Source organism: Pongo pygmaeus, chromosome 4 (assembly GCF_028885625.2).
Source record: "Pongo pygmaeus isolate AG05252 chromosome 4, NHGRI_mPonPyg2-v2.0_pri, whole genome shotgun sequence".
In the NCBI taxonomy this organism is placed as follows: Eukaryota; Metazoa; Chordata; class Mammalia; order Primates; family Hominidae; genus Pongo; species Pongo pygmaeus.
This window is the reverse complement of record NC_072377.2, coordinates 86,911,244-86,933,981: the sequence shown is the minus strand read 5'-3', so window position 1 is coordinate 86,933,981 and position 22,738 is coordinate 86,911,244. Positions and strand designations below refer to the sequence as shown.

Here is a 22,738-nt window from a genome sequence, read left to right as displayed (position 1 = left end):
GAGTTGGGAAGTGTTCGCTCCTCCTCTATTTTCTGAAAGAGTTTATAAGGAATTGGTATAATTTCATTAAATTTTCAATAGGAAACACCAGTGAAGTCATCTGGGCCCAGGGTTTTCTTTGTGGAAATATTTTAAATTACTAATTCAATACATTTACTTCATAATCTATTTCATATTAATATTATCTTTATATGTGGTAAATATAGAAATTTTGCTCTCATATAGCTATATTACCCAATTTGTCCTATTATTGTCATGTATATTGTATCTATCTATATTATAAACCCAATGTCACAGTGTTGTAATTATTCCTTTGTTCAATCTGGTATAAAAGACAATAATAAAAAAGAAAATATCTATTTATATTTTACATTAATCCACTATTTTATATTTTTTATTATTTTTATTTCTTCCCGTAGATTCATGTTATCATTTCATGTTGTTTCCTTTCACCCTGAAGACTTCTTAGTATGCGTCACAAAATAGGTCTGTCACCAACGAATCTGTTAATTAATAAATGTCTTTATTTCATCTTTATTTTGAAAGATACTTTGCTGGATATAAAAGTATTGGTTATGATTTCATTTTTTGTTCTTTCAGAATTTTGTAAATGCTATACCGCTGCCTTCTGTCCTTCATTGCTTCAGATAATAAGTCTGTTGTTATATTGGTGCTGTCCTATATGTGTCTCCCTCTATGGATTTCAAATGTTTTCTATGTATGTGTGTCTCAATGTATCTTTTTGTTTTTTTTCATTTTGGTATTTTTTATTTTTTTTAGATGGAATCTCACTCTGTCACCCAGGCTGGAGTGCAGTGGCATGATCTTGACTCACTGCAACCTCCACCTCTCTGGTTCAAGAGATTCTCCTGCCTCAGCCTTCCAACTAGCTGGGATTACAGGCACGTGCCACCATGCCCAGCTAATTTTTGTATTTTTACAGAGATGGGGTATCTCCATGTTGGCCAGGTCAGTCTCGAACTCCTGACCTCAGGTGTTCTGCCTGCCTCAGCCTCCCAAAGTGCTAGGATTACAGGTGTGAGCCACCATGCCCAGTGTATCTTTTAGTATTTATCCCACTTAAAGTTTACTGAGTTGCTTGGATGCTTAGATTAATGGTTTTCATAAAATTTTGGAAAGCTTTGGCTTTCATTTTTTCAAGTATTTTTTTTCTACCTTTCTCTCTCTTTTGTCCTAGAATTTACATTACACATATGTTGGCACATGTGATGTCCCAAAGGTCTCTGAAGATCTGTTCATTTCTCTTCCATCTTTTTTGCTCTTCATTCCTAGGAAATTATTCACTCTGTTGATCTATATTCAAGTTCACTGATTTTTTTTATTCTGACAATTTGAATCTGTTGTTCAGCTGCTATAGTAACTTTCTCATTTCAGTTATTTCTTCAAATTCAGAATTTTCATATTGTTCATTTCAAATAATTTCTATCTACTTATTGAGAATCTTTACTTGATACATTTATATCGTACTCTCCTTTAAGGCTTTAAACATGTTTTCATTTAGTTTAGTATATAAATGTGTGTGTGTGTATATATACACACATATATATGTGTATATATACATATACACACATATATATGTGTATATATACATATACACATAAACATACATATGTGGGTGTGTATATATATAGATACAGATATAGATATAGATATAAACTGTGCTTTGAAGTCTGTCTACCAAATTCAACATCTGAAACATTTTCTATTGACTACTTTTTTCCCCCAAGTATGGACCACATTTTCCTGTTTCTCTGTATGTCCAATTTGTTGAAAACTAAACATTTTAAATAATATATTGTAACAACTCTGGGTTTTGATTATTTTCCTTCTGAAGTTTGCTACTGTTGCTTTTTGTTTATTTATTAACTTACCTGTGGTGAATGTATGAAATCTGTTTCTCTTGTGATGAGTGACAATTGATGTTTCTGCACAGTTTATTTCATTCTTGATTTTTAAATTTTAAAGCCTAGCTCCAAAAGGGTTACTCTGTGTCTAGACAGTTTTGAGGTCAGCCAGTAATTGATAGAAATAATGCAATAACACCTCAAGCTAATAGGTTTCTTTTCTTTTGTTGGGGGAGGGGCGGTGGCAGGTACAGGAGTATGTTGAAAGTCCAGCCTCTCTTTTTCTATTCTCCTATGAAGATATGTATTATCTCTAGGTTAGGCCAGAACTGCACAAATAGCTTGGGCCCTCTCTTCAGTCTCCACTGCAAAAGTGCATGCACACTTTCAGCTAGGAATATGTTTGCCCCAACCATGAGCACAACCAGGTTAGTAGATCCATTGGCCTAACACACCTACCCACTGACACCAAGATCATTACTTCTACTGACAATGCTGCTGGTTGTATCACCCTCTGCTGCAAATTGAGTGAGCCCTCTTTAGCTCAGGTACAGCAGTTGCCAGTCCTCATGGCCAGCCAGATGCTGGCATAACTTTCATACTGACCAAACTCATGAATGTGGGCAGGCAGTGATAGAGGCAGTCTTAGGCAAGCAAGAAATCCACAGACTCCCAGTTCTTACCCAAACTTCAGCAGTTTTTCAAGAATAAACAGTTCTCATATTGCTGTTTGCCTTTGGCCATGTTTGGAAGTACTTATTTGCTTATTTTTGGGTCAATTTTAGATTCATAGTTGATTTGAGGGTAAAGGATTTGCCAGTTTTCTCACTCATCCATAGTCAGAGACAAATAATATTAAAATAATTTTTGTCTCCCCCCAAACATATAAAGATGTAGAAATACTTGCCTAGGAGGCCATATCAAAGTTATATTTTAGTACTAGGAAATAAGAAACCATCATAGATTTACTAACAACCTTTGGGACATTTGAGAGTTCTCAGGTGAATAAATACTAAGTCAAAATCTGAAGAAATTAATATACACAGGGATGACTTCAACAGAAATATGTGCATTCTATTATTTTCTCCACAAGCTACCTACCATGAAGTCTTACTTGTTCAATTTGATGATGTTGACTATCCTTCTTGAGAATGTATGTACAAATAGGATCTTTTTTCTATATAGGAGAAAAAAGTGTTCCAATTATTCTCTTGTATCAGTGGCAATTTCCTCATTGTTAGAAAATTTGCAAGGGTTTTTGTAATATTTCAAGAGTAGACATGCTAATGTGGTTAATTATTATATTACAAGGCAAATACTTTTTCATTATTTTCCCCCATGTAACCAAAAGTAATGTACTTAATCTTTCTAGGCCTCTGTTCCCTCATTGGAAAAACAATGAGCTTAAATAACAGGATCTAGAACTATGCAGTCTAGATTTCCAAAGCATGTAACATTATTCTTAGCAACAATGGTTAGTATAAAAGCCCACTATTGCTAGGAAATACACTTAAATTTCTTTTCCAGTTTGGTGGTAGGTTTAACTAAATCAAGCTTTTAATTTAAAACTTATAAATAAATGTGTCTATGATAAACAAGCTGGGCAAGACTAAGAGCATAATCTGTTATTCTAAAGCTGAGTTTCTGAGTAATCTCTTTGGCAGTACATGTTGTTATCCCCTCTGTGAGTAGACATTCACTGTTTGAAGCAACAAGCCCTTTGATACTTAAAAATATTGGATTCTGTTCTATTTTTAAAAGGTACTATATCAGTATTCATCAACTGTTGGACATAGCCATTCATTTATTTTCAAAAAGGCTATTCTATAATCACACTTCCTTTCAGGAAGCCTACCAACTAAGTGAAAGCCTAAATTACTGATAGCAGTTATACAGGGACCTTCCTGTTGGTTAAGAAGCAGGATTAATTAAACTAATGTGCTAAATCTTGGGCTAGTAATTATGTAGAAAAGTGGTAGGAAAGCTTATTATATTTGTTTTTAGTGGTTGTGCACCTTTAATATGCAGCTAAAAAGAGTGAAACATTCTAGAAAAGATTTCTTATTTGTATTTTAGTAAGGCTCTTAATTATCCTATAATTGTAATAAATATTGTCAATTCTATTAATAGAAATAACTATAATTTTGAAATACTGATTATATATTAAAACAATTAATGAGGAATTAAAATCATTAGCCTTATGATAGCTAACTAATTAGGAGCCAATTAAGCATAGCTTTTCAAAATGTTTCACAAGAAAAATCCTATCTCTATCATATAAATGCCAATTTTCCACTAAATATTTGCATGCTTTTTGAATTATGTTAAGACTAAGAAATGTTTCATAATGGCTAAAATTCTTAGAATATTCATATATATTTTAAAATTGTTTTCACATACAATTCTGTTATTACAGCATGAAAATGGTTATGAAGCAATATTTTAAAACTGCACAATGTGAAACTGTTCTAATACCTGATATGGTTGTGGCAAATAAAAGGCCAATTGCATGTAGTGTTGTTGCAGATTTTGGCTCTAATGCTATACATAATGGTGCTTCTATCACTACATATTTTGGTGAGGTTCTGTTATTTAGTGGACATAGTTTAACAATGTTTCTCCTCAGATAGGGACATCGTGTTTTACCTTGATTTAGAAAGAAAAAGAGAGTTTCTTATAGGGAAGACTGTTTCACAGTATCTATAATAACTCAACAGGTTTCTATTAAATTCACACACACACACACACACAAACACACACACACACAAACACACACACACACACACACTCACTTTGGAGGCAGGAGGAGTCCAGACTAAGCAGGAAATCTTTAAAGCCACAAGTACTTAATACCAACTAGATAGGGGTGAAAGTGATCCCTACTTTCCTAGTCCAAAGCTTGAGCTATAAATAGAGACTACAGCAACTATTATGTTTATCATAATCTTAATATAAAACAAAGTGAAACACCTATAAAATCCAGGGCCTTAGTATGCAGCCATAGCTTAAGAAATAAAGTCAGTAATACAATCACTATCTATCTGGAAATTCTAAAATCCAAGACATAGTAAAAGTAAATCTTGTTATGGAAAAATATACAATGTAGTGTGGGGTGATATTGACTGTGATATTCAAGTTTCAGAATACTTTGGGAATTTCCTTTTAGCCAAGAAAATGAGTATTTTTTGAGGTTTTTCATGCCATGTCATACAGTACCTATGAGCACGATGTGGTTTATTAGACTGATCTACATTATCATTAGTTATTTCCTCAATAATCCTAGTGGCAGTGGGAAAATATGAAAATTTAGAGGAAAAAAAGCCATAAATTGATTGCATATTCATAAAAATGTAACTTAACAATTTCCTTCAAACTGTAATACCCCTACTCTACTTCTGGATACATGCATAAAAGTAACCAGACTTTTCCCTAGAGTGAATATGGTAAATATGAATTTACCATTTCATATTTGTGAATGAATTACCATACCATCTTTGTGAATATTTCTACATTTGATTATTAAAGAATAATTTCATTTAATTATTAAAGAATAATTTCATTTAAATGGGACAGTATATTTCATTAAATGGGACAGTAAGGTAAAAACAAGCATAACTACCAAATGAAAAGAAATTTCATTTCCATGTACAAAAGTATGATTGTATGTCTATTGTGTAATCCAATTCAAATTTACCATACTCAGATTCAGATTAACATATTCATCTTCATATTACTAAATGATCCTGATCTCACTAAACCTCTATTTTATCTTCAAGAAATTGGGTCATAATGTGAACAACTCAAGAGGAAATTTGGGCATTTTAATAATTAATGATAAAAATCCATTTACTATAACAAAGTAACTACCAAATTATATATTCAGCCACTTAAAGACAGCTTTCTGAAAGTCTGAATAAATTTATTAATCCCCATCAGATTCTCTTTTTCTTGTTTTTATTGTAGGAAAAGCACACAGGAAATTGCAATATCTAAAATAAATTCACAAATTTATTTGTATTCAAAGAGCAAGTAATTTATTATCAAGATGGCAGAATAAGATCAGGAAGAAATTCTCACTGCTCTGCCTCAAAAAACATAGTAATAACTATATAGAGTACCAAAAAGAAAGCTGTGTTCAACAGAATTATCTCTCATGGACTAAAAACATATTTTGTCTCTGTAGAAGAATTAATTGTGGAAACTGGTAAATTATAGGATGGCCTATTTTGTTGTTTAACATCTACAATTTTCTTTCTCAGATCTATGAAATCTAGTTCTTGATTCAGTGTCAAGCATTTGAGATGAGATTTAGTTTTCTATTTCAGTCAGCATGTTTCCTAAACATTTCTTTTTGAAGCAGAAGAAAAAAGGTAAAGTTCTATTATGCTATTAATTCTTGACATTGAAAACTTACTAAAAGCAAGTTAAATGCAAGAAAAAAAAATAGAAACAGAGACCTATAGATCATATGTGCAGTGAACTAGATGTGGGCTAAAGAAATAAAGACACGTAAAACAGAGAAAAAACATGAAATAAACTAAACATTTCTAAAGAGAAGGGAGAGTTTTGCCAAATTGAAAATAGTACAATTATAGCTTAAAGTTTTACTTAAAATAGACTGAACACATAAAAGTCCTCTTTCTCATATAGCCATATTTAACCATGTATTTTCTCATCAATAATTTTCACCTACTTCAAATATTGGTAAGATACTCTAAGAAACAAGACCAAAGGTCATTGTATTTAATAAAAATTCTTAAAGTTTAAATTGGAAAGAGTACAAATTATCTTTGTAAGTTTTTCTCTATTTGATTATTAAATAATAATTTCATTTTAAATGGGACACTAGGGTAAAACAAGCATAACTGCCAAGTGAAAAGAAATTTCATTCCCAAGTGCAAAAGTATGATTGTGTGTGTATTGTGTAATCCAATTCAAATCTGATTAGAATCAGATGAATCAACCAATTTAATCAATGTTAATAAGTTTCTGTGACTGCAGTTAGATACTTTCCTGTGCCTTCATCTGTTTATTCTACCTTTTCTCCTGTCATTATGGGGAGTGACTATGCTCCTGGCTAAACTAATCTACTACTTGTCCCTTGGATCCCATCCACTTATATTTTTAGAGACAGATTTCCAGTAGTTTTTCCTCTGTCTACTGCCTTGATGGTTTTACTCTCATCAGTATACAAACATATTCTTTCTTTTATTTAAAAACAACAAACAAAAATACTTTTCTTTATCCTGCTTCCCCCTCCAGCTGCCACCCCATGTCTTTCCTATTTTTTACAGTGAAATTTGTTGAAAGTATTGCCTGTCCCATCTCCAGTTCTCTCCTCCCATTCCTTTTGAAACTCCTATTCTCTCCTACCCCCTTCCTTCACCAATCCAGTGAATATGTTCTATTAAGATTCTTAATAACATTTGTATTGCTAAATCCATCAATCAGCAGGATACCACATTTATATTTTTGCCTCTTACCTCCTGGCTGCTCCCTCTCAGTCTTATTTGCTGTCATAACCCCTTCGTCAGCAAATCCTGCTGCCTCTAAGCATACCCAGAATCTGCTCCTTGCTCATCACCTCTCCATCACTCTGGTCTAAGCCAGCCTCATCCTTCACCCAATTGTTGTACTAGCTTCCCATCTGTTATATCTTCTTCTGCATTTGTCATCCTATAGTCTATTCTTAACACAATACACAGACTAATCCTGTTGAAATTTGAGTCAGATTATGTCACTTGAGTGTTTAAAATCCTTCAGTAGTTTCCAAGTTAATTCAAAGTAACAGGAGAAGTTCTAATGGTAGCCTATATTGCCCTACACGTGATGAGGTCCCATCATCTCTCTCATCTCATTTCCTAATTCTCCCAGTCTTCATCTTTCTACTTTATCCAGACTACACTCTATACTATTGCTTAAATGCATCAGGAAATTTGTACTTAGTGTTTTTTTGTTTTTGTTTTTGTTTTGTTTGGCATGCTCTTCTCCAAGATAGCCAGGTCACCTTCACCTTCTCACTGAGGCCTTTTCTGATAGTCTGGCTAAAATCATAACCCTCATCCTTATTCTCACCCTGACCTTTCTATCAGCCTTCTCTGGTTTATTTTTCTCTTTAGCACTTATCAACCTAACATATTTTATATTTATTCATCTTATATGTTTCCCTGACTACAATTTAAACTCCACAATGGCAGATTTTTGTGTTTTTTTGTCTAATGCATAGCAAAGTTTCTGGTACATAATAGGAACTCAAAAATATTTTCTAAATAAATAAATCAAGCATTTATTTTAATAGTATTGGTTTTAGGTCAAAACCATCGAAGTATAAAATGAGTTCAGAGGCTCCTGTTTCCACTGCCACTAAGAAATCTATAAAACATTTAAAAAAATAACTCATGGGTTTAAACACTTGCTGGGAAGTTGATCCAATGGACTGAGTAAGTCATAGGTACTTTGAACTAAACTGCCATTTTCCCCCTTCTCTTTTCCTCTATTACATCTCACTTTTTGCAGTCTTTTTTCTGAAGAGTGAAAGAAGGCCTCAACTTCAGTAAAATTTAGAGCATTCTTGATTACTCTGCTCCAGTGGCCTATCCATGGCTTTAGCTAAATAAGATCTCAAATGTTAAAGGCAACCAGCTTTAAGCTGATGATATTTAGCATAAAGGTGTATCTTCCTCATTGCTTATGCTTTTCCTGGTTATATTTAACGAGGAATAGTATACCTTGGAGTATATGTGTATGAATGCTTGCTCGCACTGCTGTCCTAATGAGTTGCTGCATTTTACAAATAATATTAAGTTTTAACATTAAAAATTTGAGTTTTTAAAATAAAAATGCTAAAGAATTTTCATAGAATAAGGCTTTTCACAACATTTTTCCATTATAGTTTCTTGTCATTAGAGTAAGAAGCCCAAGTGAGATATTCAACAAAGGAGATAAATGTATATATCTCTTACCTGAAGCCAACCCAGAGGGATCAGTTTGGTTTTCACTTTCCTCATCAGTACTCTCATCATAGACTGGATCTCGGTCAGCAGTCATTTCAGAACAGATTGCAGTTTCCCTAGAAACAGAGAAAGGTAGAATTACAAATCATTGGCTCACCCCCTGCTAGGCAGCAAATTTACCAGTAAGTAATTATAGAAAATACTCCTAGAAAAAGATTCTAATTAGACAAACATATTGAAAATATATATAATTTAGATGAAAGCATCTTAAAACCTATACATTAACTCTCTTAACAACAAGTTTCTCTTTTACCTAATTTTAATCTGAATTTAGTACTCACTGTAATTAATATTAAATCAGTTTCTTATCAGGTACTATTCTTCTATCAAAATACTTTTTCTACCAAATTATCTCTGTGAGTCACAGAGTATTTAACATTTTACTAATCTCAGAACAGTTCTGCATTTCATTTGATCTCTGCAAAACCCTAAGATGGGTATCTTTACCTTTATTATGAGGATAAAGTGACTTGTCCAAAGCTATAAACCAATAGCTATGACTGCAAGACCAGTACCTGTGCTAGGACTAGCTGATATCAAATTTTTTTATACTATGTCACTGGTAATTCTGTACTTCTACTAAGATTCAAAGCAATGGACCCTAACTTGTATTTTCTAATGTGTAAAAAAGTTATAATCATCGAAAGCCATATCAGCCATTTGTCACTTAAGATTCTTCCATAAAAATCAAGTACATATGTACTTTCAGAGAAAACGTGAAAGAAGAATAAAACTGATAATCACACTCTAATCAGATAAAATAAGTGCTCCCTGGAATTTAAAATTAACCACTTGATTCTAAAGTTAACCATTGCCTAGACATCAAGTTTACAAATATGCATCCAACTTTTGTAGTTCTGCAGATGAAAGTTTTTTTTAAAATTAGTATGTCTTACTAATGTCTAAGAATTAAACAATACTTTAATAAGTCTCATGTCAGTTTTTTAATTTAAGTGTAGGTGAGACAGTTGAGCAGACATGGAGAGAGCATGCTGAGAACTCTCTCGCCCATGGCACCCCTGTCTAACAGCCTGAACATCCACATCCAGACTACCAAATTAACTCATATGATCAAAAAGTTGGCATCTGTTCATTAACTTTGCAAAGAAATTTCACTTAATTGTATGCATCTGTCATCCAAAAACAAGATGGCAAAAATACCCTTCTTGTTTGATGTCCTTTTCTCGTTCTTCAGCTGCATTTAATAATTTATTATGCAAACTTCTGATTTTTGTCTTCTTCTCATTCAACACCAGAATAAACCGCTTATAAAGATCAGTCTCCAAAGCTTCCTTAGCGCTCACACATTTTTCAAATCTAAAAAAGTAAATAAGTAAACAAATTAGTCATGCAGTTCTGCTTAGCATTAACATAATTCAGTCTAATAATCAAGAAGATTTCAAGAAAAATTTTCAAGGAAAATACAATTAAAGATTATTTTCACATATGCTTTCACTGACTTGGAAGTTTTATAAAGATGGTTAAATACACAATTAGAAATTATTGGTTATTAATGTAATTTATGTACTGAGATAAGGATCAAAATTGAAAACTGATACAAATAAGCCTTTAGAAAATCAAAACGCCTAAAGATAATTTATTGATATCTATGGTTTATTTACAAAAGGATGTTTTTATGGAATAAATTTCAAACAAGAGTAAATGTAGCCTGTTTCCTCAGTACTATGTTAATATTATTGTAAAAGCAACTATAATTTGTTTTGTGATAAGGCAACATAGTTAATTTGTCTGATTTCTCTACTAGACAACAAACTGCTCCACAACAAGAACATGACTTATCCAGTTATATTCTTATAAGCGAGCACCACACACACACATACAAATACATATAGAAATGCAATACACATACACAATGAAAGTATTCTACTTGATATAGCCAAGGAGAAATTAATAAAACAGCAAATGTAAAACACTACATATCTTCAAATTTAGATATGTAAGACAAAACATACAAAACGCTCTATTGTTTATAATTTCTCCTATACTGCTCAAATGAGCTAACAAGGGATTGTATTTATTTTAAGCTCCCAAGAGATATATAAAGAAAGCAAAATAGCTGAGGTTGTACATACTTAATATGTGTATACACATACATGATGAATACATTCCTATTTTATAGATTCAAATACAAATTATTTTATATATTCTTTTCAGTGTTGTTTCATACTGCTTATTTACATTGTTGTTGTCTGATATACAGGTATCCTAGTATTTTTATACTGTATATAAACACACACACACACACACACACACATATATACCAGTAGTAATATATGTGTGTGTGTACATATATAGACACACACATATATATTTCAGTGAAATTAGAAATACAAATGTCCAAATTAGATACCTTTTATATACATGCCCTTAAACTTTCAACAATCTACCTAACTAGAGATGCAAAGAATTAGAACCTCTCATAGGATAAAAAGGAAAATATGGCAATATATTTTCTGGGACAAATTTCAGCAAATACTTATAGCATAGTCTTTGCCAAAGATGCGAACTCCAGGAAAGCAGAGAGCACATGTGTTTTATTGGTCACTGTATCCTCAGTGCCCAGCATAGTGTTTAGCATTCGACAGATGTTTAGTAGGTTCTTATTAGACAAACGAATAAAGTGAGTAAATTAATATGGACTTCTTTTGGTTTATTTGTTTTCCCAGTGGTTTATTCGTTTTCCCAGCTTTTCTGCTGATTTATTATAAGGCCTCAACAGTGCTTTAGTTTTTCTTTTCAACATCCTGTCCTGCAGCTTCCTTGGTTCTTTTTGCCCAGAGGACAAAGAGCTAGGCATTGATATGGCAGTTTTTTGTTTTTTTTTTTTTTGAGACAGACTTTCGCTCTTGTTGCCCAGGCTGGAGTGCAGTGGCACGATCTCGGCTCACTGCAACCTCTGCCTTCTGGTTTCAAGCGATTCGCTGCCTCAGCCTCCCGAGTAGCTGAGATTATAGGCATCTGCCACCATGCCCGGCTAATTGTTGTATTTTTAGTAGAGACAGGGTTTCACCATGTTTGTCAGACTGGTCTTGAACTCCTGAGCTCATGATCCGCCCACCTCAGCCTCCCAAAGTTCTGGGATTACAGGTGTGAGCCACCGCGCCTGGCCTGATACGGCAGTCTTGAAGTTCTCTTCCTCCTTGGTGATGACTCTGGCTTTCTCCTTGGTGATGACTCTGGCTTTCTCCTTTGTATAGGTATTTCATATGAACATTACTGGTCCTGTCAGTGTGATGGCCAATTTGAGTTCTTCAGTGTAGCTGTCTCCCTTCTCGGAGGCCGAGGTTCCTAGAGAAGGAGGATAACCTTCCAGCAGTACTCCTACAGCTGTTATACATTGGCCTGCAGGGACTCAGTGGACTTGTCTCACCTCCTTGGATCAGTAGAGAAATCAATGGTCCAGGCCATCTTCTTGTGGATGCTGGCCACCCTTAATTCTTCCAAGCTGAAGCCCCTGCCAGCTTGTACTTGGTGTGAAACCTCATGTGGTGCATTTTACTAGGGGCCAATGGGTCCAGATACAAGGCACCGGGCAATGCGGTGGGCTTTGGTTGCCTGGTCTCATGTCTGTGGCTCTTCCTTGCAGGCTGGGTGAACCATACCGCTATAGGCCACTGCCAGTACTTATAAAAGTGGGGCTTCAGGATTATGCCATTCCTGCTGGGCACCATGGCTGACTATAGCCCTCCAGCAAAGGAGAAGAGCCAAGGAGAATGGCTAATATTGACATCTTATAAGGAAATAGAAAAACAGTGATTCCGAATATTGTATTTTTTCACTCATTTAATAGCTATTCACCATTGTAAAAGTAATGTTTTTCATCTTCAGCTTTTAAAAAAACTGTGGCAAATAATATCAATCTAACAGTATTCCCTTCATTAAGCAAAGTTCTCTGAGAAAGAAGTACATGAAAAGATGTTAGAAAAAACTGAATATTGAAAAGGAGCTAGCAATATTGATAGTTTATTTTAAGCAAAGACATGTCACTACATTTATATTTCAGATTCAGTGTTACGTAAGCATGATATTCTCATCTTCCTATAATATTTTCAAAAAAACACAATAAAAAACTTAAAAACATACGTATTACTGAAATAACTGAGTATATAATAACATACTTCAAACACATGCAAAGTAAAAACCAATATGTGAAAACATATAAACAAATATATTACAATTTCTTATATTAAATTTTAGGAACGGTAACCAATTAGCAATTTATCTGGTTTAAGTCCATATTTAATTTCCATATAAGTCACTTCAATAACTCTTGATTGAAAGATGATGTGTACTTAACAACTAACAAGCTAATTCCCAAACCTTTATTAAAATTAACATTTGGTATAATACATTCAACGTGAAAATAAATATCAAAATGAAATATCATATAATATTCCTAAAGAATATTGTTAATCTTAAGTAACCAGTATCAGAACTATGTCGTCAAAGGAAACATTTCTGTGACAGGAAAACAAAGTCAATAGAATGAATGGTATCATGTGAGTTAACCTTGCTTGGTTTCAGCAAAGCTTTAGGATTTTTTTTGCAACCAAACTTCTTTTTTTTTTATTTTATTATTATTATACTTTAAGTTTTAGGGTACATGTGCACAATGTACAGGTTAGTTACATATGTATACATGTGCCATGCTGGTGTGCTGCGCCCATTAACTCGTCATTTAGCATTAGGTATATCTCCTAAAGCTATCCCTCCCCCCTCCCCCCACCCCACAACAGTCCCCAGAGTATGATGTTCCCCTTCCTGTGTCCATGTGTTCTCATTGTTCAATTCCCACCTATGAGTGAGAATATGCGGTGTTTGCAACCAAACTTCTGATCATCAAACTGGACAACACTTCCTAGAAAAGTGGGGGAGTGGGAGCTGACTGGAGAAAAAGTATTAGTGTGAACAGTTGCATGACATGAATTTACTCTTAACTTTTAATTTTTCAAGACTCAGAGAATGCTATCCTTTAATCCAATAATCAGTAACTAAGAGGTATGTAGTATCATTCCCACCTAATTTTTAATGCCAATCCTCTCCTAGAGCATTATGATGTTACTATGCATTCCATTACGTGCTTCCTGTCAAGCTTATGCCTCAAGAAATTGGACAGGAACTGTTAGGTGAGAACATTTAGTGGAGAAGAGACATGGGATTCAATGCTAAGTCTGGTGACACTAACAAAAAGCCCATGTACAACTAGATCAGACCACACTAGTCCAAGGATCAAATCCAGGCAAATCTCAAATTGGGACGAAATCACAAATAACATCAAACAAGAAAGGTCTAATGATACTTCATCCTTTCTACAATAACTAGGAAAATAGAACAATAATGCTAAATTTAATTAGTAACCTAGCACTGAAGTATCTAAAACCTTGGACAAAATTAGTAATTTAAAAAAAAAAAACTAAAAGGATAAAAAAATACTGAATATTCAAAATAAAATATCTCTGGGTGGGAAAACAATCTAAGAATAACATGTCAAAACAATAACAAACTAGGAGGAAAAACACAACAATTTCATGCAGAAATAACACCAAAAATGAAACAACAGATTAAATGATAGCTCAAAATAAAATAATAGATATATAAACGTGAACATATGGTATTTAGACACAGTGCAGTAATCCTTAAATTAATAATCAGTTCTGGCCAAAATTATGTCTGGCCCAGGTCAGGGTTGTACGGCAAAAGAAAGTCTGAATAGAGTTGGGAAGACAAAGAAAGCTAAAAAGAACTGGAAAAGCAAGCAGTGGTAAAGAGATTTAATAAGGCTTTAAGTACGGAAAAAGATGGTGAACAGCTGTTCCTCATCCTTTCTGACAAGAGAACAAGAGGAAATGGCCTTCAACTATACCGTGAAGGATTCAGATTACCCATAGATGGAAGAAAGAATTTTCTGACTGCAACGATTCTTAAACATTGTAACGGGCTACTAAGGAGAGATGAAGGTATCTTTTGAGGTCTTTAAAAATCGGACTGAATTCATCTGGATATAATGTGATTCTATCTTGAAGGCAGAGAGATGAAGTAGAAGAGCTTTCAAGGTCTTTTATTTTGATGATTCTGTGAGTGTCAACCCAATTCCCTGAAAACTGCCTCCAATTTTGGGTTTAATAAGTATAACTCAGTATAAAGGCAGATAATTTCTAAGTAGAGGTCTGAGTGCAAACAAAACACCTATTCAGTAACATGGAACTTGAGAGTTTTTATTTGTAATTAAGTAGAAAACCCATGAAATAAATACAGGCAGTAACCTAAGGATTCACATACACATCTTGAATGTTTCCTCCTTTATCTACACTATACAAAATTAATCCAGTGATGCCACTTGTTCAAAATGGAGCCAAGAACACAATTATTAAGTGGTAATTAAAAATAACAGCAAATTATATATGTTAAAATTCTATGCATTAAAGCTCACACTTTTTACTTATGCTGTAATTTCTCATTCCTCACTCAAGCCTTGTTTATTCTCCACCATCATCCCAAATGAAAATAGCTTTATAGTTGTTTCTGATTATAATGGTGATACATATTTAAATACTAAAACATATACAAAAAATACTCCCCAAAATTAAAGGAAAATGTAGTCTACAATTCCAGATGTACACTATTAACATTTAATTTTCTTCCTCCAGATACTCTCTATATAAATATATTTTTTTGCAAACAATGGGATATTGTTTATATTTGTGGTGATGCATATGTCTCACCTTAATATATGATCAACATTTTCCACGCTAATAAACACATGTGTACACAACTATCTTATTCTCATATAATATCCTATTGTGTAGTAAATGTATCTCAGATCCATCCACCATCGCTTCTATGGGAATTCCCATCCCTTACATTGGTCCTTCCCCACTATTTTAACACCACCCTCCCATCCCTTCATATGTAGTATAGAAGAAATGTTTGGATCATGAATAGACACTGACCCAAAAATAATCAGAGGCTTCCCCCAAAACTAACTATTGCCAGGCTTAACATCATGGCCCCAACTCTAATGATTCTCTACTTTCTATGTCCCCAGTTACCTAACTCCATATGCTCATTTCCTATTTCTAATCTCCCTAAAGACATTTAATTAGAACTACTGCCTTATGGAAGCTAAAGCTGTAAATCCTTTCCAGCATGCAAAGGCTCTAGTGAAGGAACACTAAGAAACTGCTGCTTGGCCATGATCAAGATGTATTTACAGCTCCTTAAATTGGCCTCTGTCCTCTGAAAGGAAAGAAAATCAAATTTAGGAAATATTTAAAGCTACTAATCTAAGATCTGGAATAAAATAAAGAGACTAGAATTCTCTGGAGTGGACTCTCTTTCCTCTCAGGACATAGGGCCACCCCAATGGCACACATCTATAGACCCTGAAGAAGACATCTGACACAGTATTATCAAAAAGTAGCTGGATCATAATAAAGCAGGTGACAGGGTACATGGCTGTGCTTTTGATCAAACAGGAAATCTCTTCACAACAAGACAAAAGCACTTGCTGGATAGTCCAGAAATAGCAAATCAAGCATCTGTGAGCCACATATAATATGCGCCCCTCGCACACACTGTTACAGCACAGGGTGCATTTGTCTCTAATTCCTCATCTTCGTTCCCTGCTGCTTTCAATTCTATGGGAGTGGTGTTGAATACTGATGAGATAATACCTCTTTCAACCTCTGGCAGACATTTTAAAGCAATTTGTTCAAGTACCAAGTACCCAGTCTGCATTTTAGTAGGCAATTTGTGGATCAAATTTCCTATCATCCTGAGGGTATTCTGAGTTTTAAATATAATGGCTTATCACGACCATAGCACATCTCCTTTAATTTGATTTATTTCACATATTAAATAGAAAATACACCCAAGCTACAGACATAGGTCCAAGAAATGCTTTGTAGTACAGATATCTGATACTGATTCATACTATGACATTGAATTTATCTTTATTTATGAATAAACAGTAGTTAAAAATTAACTTTTTCTGCATGGTTTCCTGATACACTGGATTTGGTCTCATTTTTATATTATTTATATATAACATATATATAAATAATTGGAGGTAAAAATGTAGATCTAAGATAGAACGAAATAACCACTTTCTTAATATAATACATGAAAGCCAAATAACACTAGGTGTTAGGAACTTAATTTTACATGTTTTGCAATAGTTAATAAATATAACTGAATGTACAGAAAAATAATCTCTTTTAGTCAGCCTCATTTTCACATACATATATTGATAGTGGTAAAATCTTCACCATTTTTCATATACTTTCACATATACTCACTAACGTCCATACAGAGCAATCACAGTGGTTGCACTAAAAAGACCCTAAATATGTTGGATAACTGTTCCCATGCTTTAGAGTTATTTAAGCAAAAGATTTTAAAAATCTACTGGATGTACTAATAATTATTATCATTATTATATATATATTCCACATAATTATTTCAGACATTTTCTTTCTCACTATATATATATGTGTGTGTGTGCATTATTCTCACTATATATATGTGTGTGTGCATACACACACACATATATAAGTGAGTATATAAGTGAGGATATAAGTGTTCACAACATGGATTTTATTTCCTTCAAATATCTTATACTAATAGAATAATAAAAGTTACACATTGGGCCAGCCTAGATTAGGATTTAGTTGAGAAAGTTCATAATTTAAAAAAAAATTATTTTTTTCTTCCTCATTTAAAAAGTAAGAGGCAAAGCCAGAAAAATAAAAGGCTTCCAAATGTCTTATCCACTAGCCACAATTAGCTCATCCTTTAAAAATGGTATAGTATGAATTTTCAATAAATCCGGAGAAATAAGTCTCTATTAGGAGCCAAAACACTGTAATTTGAAACAGATGCCACTCACTGATCCCAAATAAGAAATCAATTATGCTTATTTTATTTCATGTCTCTTTTTAATTCATTATTAATCCTACAATTTGAGTTGAATTAATCTTTATAAATATTTACTACCTAAATCTTTATTAGTATTAATGGATTTTGATCTTCAATGCCCAATTACTCCTTATTGTTTATAAGTTTGCTGGTGCCACCACATACTAATGACATAATGTATTAATGTACTCCTATAATATACAATAGTGATGAATAATTTCGTTTAATCATATTCAGTTAAGGTAAATATATATGTGCTAATCCACATATATTGGAAATTTACAAATCATTAACTTAAAGCTATAACAATATAAAGAGGGCTCCGTATTTTTATACCACAAGCAAACTGTGTACACACCGTCCTTGAACATCATTCCAATCTCTCAGAAGCCTTTCATTTTCTTTCTGCAGGTGCTCATTTTCGGCTTGATTTTCTGCAATGGTGTCCAAGCAATAACAAATAAGTTCTCTAATGACTTCAGCTGGGTTTTCAACTTTCTCTAGGTTGAAGGAACCAAGTCTGAACTAAAATGAAAGAAAAACATGGTTAATTTGGGGAAAATATCACGATTGAGAAGCCTGGTTTTAAGCATACACAATTTCTTCTGAGAAGAAAAAGTGTAAGAAGGATTTATATACAATGCATTTACCAGATATACAAACAGTGAGCAAAAAAACTAGGCTACTACCTAAAGTTTCTTACTTGATCATATAAATCAACATATAGCCCAAGAATAATTTTTGTAAGTGGTAAGTCACTCTTCCATCTCCTAGCAGAAAAGAAAGCAACATAAATACTGTATAAGCTTACTACCATCTGTTTGCTAAAGCCTAATTTTAAGTCTCTCTGCTCAGAATAAGGAATTATGTATGATAATTTTAACTCTAATTTCTGTTCATGCAAATGCTAAAATGGAATAACTGACCTTTTATCAAAGAAAGCTTAAAATTTTGTTATAGCTAAGAGAAAGGTAGAGTTTTAGGAAACTAGTAGCTACACAGTAATTAGTCTTTTATCTAAAGACAATAACTTATTACCATAAATTGCCAATAATAAAGTTAAGTGTCAAGCTTTAGTACTTTTGCATAAAGGTAAGAATCTTAAAAATACCTTAATTCCTCTACTAGGGTACAGTTTAAAATAAAATACTCAAATAGTTTTAGTTACACTTATGGAATTCTGAAAGGAACACAGGTATTCCGCATTTGGCTGATAAGGATGCTGAAACACAATGATTAGTAATAATGATTATATTTACCCTTAAAATTGTTACAACAGATAACAAATTATGATGATTATTATTCAGTTACCACATCTTTTGGTTGAAGTATAACTCAAGTGTAGCAAAAATATAAACTAGGATTTCTTCACCATAAGAGAACTATTATCATATCCATATAATAGATCAGTAAACTCAGGTTCAGAGTAGTTATCCAAGTTATTGAAGGAGTAAAGTCAAGATTCTGCTATGCTATGCTGTTGTGCTGTTTCTTGGTAAGAGAGTATCCCAACTAGACAAAAAGTAGGGGAAGAATTAGGTTCAGAACCCACACATAATTCCAAAGAAAGATGCTAGTAGCACTGAGTCCATAGAAGAGTAAAATGAGAATTGTTTTTGTTTTTGTTTTGGGTTTTTGTTTTTTGCCTCCTAGATCACAAATTTCTATTATGCCATTTATCTGATAAGAATATTTCCAAAAGGTATTGCTTTTAAAAGAATATTTCTATAAATATATTACATACAGATTAAGAAATATTTAATATGGTTGAGAATTCTGAGACAAATCTTTATTACACAATTTACAAATAAAAGCAGACTTCACTAACGTAGACATCCACTATGAAACTGCATTTGTACAGTATGAAAAAGTAGTTGCAGTTTTCTCATGCAATGAAATATGAGTCCACTTAACAGGCATATAAGCTTAAACAAGAAAGTTTTACCTATATAAAGAATAAATAAATTGAAAGTAAATTTGAACAGTTACCTTTTGAAACCTGAGTGTAAATATACATACAAAGTTAAAGAAAAATGTCACCTAGCCGAGCGCAGTGGCTCACTCCTGTAATCCCAACACTTTGGGAGGCCAAGGCAGGTGGAGATCATCTGAGGTCAGGAGTTCGAAACCCACCTGGCCAACACAGTGTTGTAAAGACAGTGTTTAGTCTTTACTAAACATACAAAAATGAGCCAGACATGGTGGTGGTGCTTATAAGCCCAGCTACTCAGGAGGCTGAGGCACAAGGATCGCTTGAACCACGAGACACAGGTTGCAGTGAGCCTAGATTGTGCCACTGCACTCCAGCCTGGGCGATACAGCGAGACTCAGTCTCAAAAACAGAAACAAAAACAAAAAAAAGGAAAAAAATGTCACCTATAGAATATTATTGTTTTGAGTTGATACAAAGCAGGAGAAAAAATAAGCTTACTTTATTTTAGACAGTAGGTTACAATAGCAAAACATAAACACACAAAGTGGTTTTGTATTCTTTTATTATAACAATTGTCAGGTAGCTTTGAGAGAAGTGGACATTTTTAGAAATAAAAAGTTTTTTTTAACATTTGAAAAGTTTCAAAATGCCAAAAGGATAAAGAATTCATCCCACACTTTGATCCTGACATAAAATAATCAGTAAAATACAAATGAAGAGATAAACAAGTCCAGCCCTCTACACTTCTATCTCAGAAGACAAAGAAAGGACTAATTTTAAATCACTAATAACAACTTCTTTCAAAATATCACTCAAACACACTGATGAAAAATTCCAAAACCCTCTTAGATCTTTTTGCAGCTAATCAGTGTAAAATAAACATGAAATGTCATTTCTTCTTAAAAGTATACAACTTTTTTTATATCTATTTTCTAATTATTGTCACCAGTTTCTAGTCCTTCAATAGATAAGGACATCTATTATTCTACACAATAAAAATAAACTAAAAGTATCTAGAAATTTAATCAAAGAAAAGGATTTTACCTGAAACAATCAGATTAATTTTTTTTTAAATTCTCAAAAGTATTTGGCCCGTATACACACGGTTCATAGCCAGGAGCAGGAGGCACTCTTTCACCTTCACTGCTGCTGTTCTAGCCTGTGCACATTATTACAGATGCAAGGGGCCACATGCCTAGATGCACTGGACTTCAAAAAGGGCCTCATATCAGGCTTAATGAGTTGAGAAGTATAAAATATTTCTGTGTTCTACATCTACATCCAGTCCATCTTTATTCTGTCTCACAACAAAAGAAAAGCAGCAATTTAAGTATCATTTTAATGCCAGCAAATTAGCACAAAAGCTATGTCGTACTGTTGTGTCAATTTTTAAATTTTTCACTCCAGTTTCCAGTTTGACATATAAGGTTACTGTCACAGCTGTTCTTTATTTATCAGTTCTGTCACTTCGAAATAATCTACAGTATAAAACCATGACTTTGAATGGTACAGCAGAGTCAGAAACCACATATAAAAGACATTTTGAGAGCATGTCTCTTCTGTTAGAAACAGATAAAATTAAGAGTTTTTTTGTAGTTTGTTCTCAATTTTATTAATAATTCAGAGTACACAGATCATGTTAAGAACCTCAGTCTAACTATAATCTTCTAAGAGTTTAAGCTATGTCTGCATTTCTCTATGTAAAGAAGTTAAGAACAATTAACTTTTAAAATATTGATAATTGGCCAGGCGCGGTGGCTCAAGCTTGTAATCCTAGCACTTTGGGAGGCCGAGGTGGGCAGATTGCCTGAGCTTAAGAGTTTGAGACCAGCCTGGGCAACATGGTGAAACCCTGTCTCTACTAAAATACAAAAAAAAAATTAGCTGGGCGTGGTGGCGTGTGCCTGTAGTCCCAGCTACTCAGGAGGTTGAGGCAGGAGAATTGCTTGAACCCACGAGGCAGAGGTTGCAGTGAGCCAACATCGTGCCACTCCACTCCAGCCTGGTGACAGAGCAAGACTCCGTCTCAAAAAAATATATATATAGATATAATATATATATAATATATACACGTATACATACATACATATATGTATACGTATGTATACGTATATATATATATAAAGATAATCATAGTAGGTTTCACTAGTTGACTCTTAATAGTTATCATTCTAAGTGATAGAATAAATACTTTTAGCTTTTTAAATTTAAACTGCTTTAAAAATGATCAATTTCAGAAAACACATACATTTTCTTTAGCCAGGGGTTTGTCTATTATGGATATCTTTTTGTCAACCCTTCAAGTCCAAGATTAAATGCCATACTCCCTTACTATCACCTCAAAGCCCAGGCCAAGTTCTTTTTAACTAAGTTAGCCTATGTATTAGTTGGTCTTCACACTGCTGATAAAGACATACCTGAGACTGGGAAGAAAAAGGGTTTAATGCACTTATAGTTTCACATGGCTGGGAGGCCTCTCAATCATGGCAGAAGGCAAGGAGGAACAAGTCACATCTTACACGGATGACAGCAGGCAAAAACAGAGCTTATGCAGGGAAACCCCTGTTTTTTGTTTTTTGGGATTTTGTAGACAGTCTCACTCTGTCACCCAGGCTAGAGTGCAGTGGCACGATCTTGGCTCACTGCAACCTCTGCCTCCTGGGTTCAAGTGATTCTCCTGCCTCAGCCTCCTGAGTAGCTGGGATTACAGGGGTGGGCCACCTCGCCCTAGTTTTTGTATTTTTAGTAGATACAGGGTTTCACCATGTTGGTCAGGCTGGTCTCAAACTCCTGACCTCATGATCCGCCCACCTCGGCCTCCCAAAGTGCTGAGATTACAGGCGTGGGCCACTGCGCCCGGCCACTCCTGTTTTTAAAACCATCAGATCTCATGAGACTCATTCACTATCATGAGAACAGCGCAGGAAAGACCTGCCCCTGTAATTCAATCACCTCCCACCGGGTTCCTCCCATGACACGTGGGGATTGTT

General features: G+C 33.9%; 1 protein-coding gene across 5 annotated transcripts in view; it reads right to left on the bottom strand.

The window, feature by feature from the left end:
* Nucleotides 1-22,738, bottom strand: part of XRCC4 (X-ray repair cross complementing 4) — a 269,968-nt gene that overhangs the window by 132,459 nt on the left and 114,771 nt on the right. For all 5 annotated transcript variants that reach the window (XM_054488108.2, XM_054488109.2, XM_054488110.2 and 2 more), the window contains exons 4-6: nt 18,174-18,340; nt 10,040-10,195; nt 8,828-8,934 (exon numbers count right to left, since the gene is read on the bottom strand). In XM_054488108.2, the coding sequence (XP_054344083.1) occupies nt 8,828-8,934; nt 10,040-10,195; nt 18,174-18,340 (430 nt within the window). The remainder of the gene's footprint in view (nt 1-8,827; nt 8,935-10,039; nt 10,196-18,173; nt 18,341-22,738) is intronic.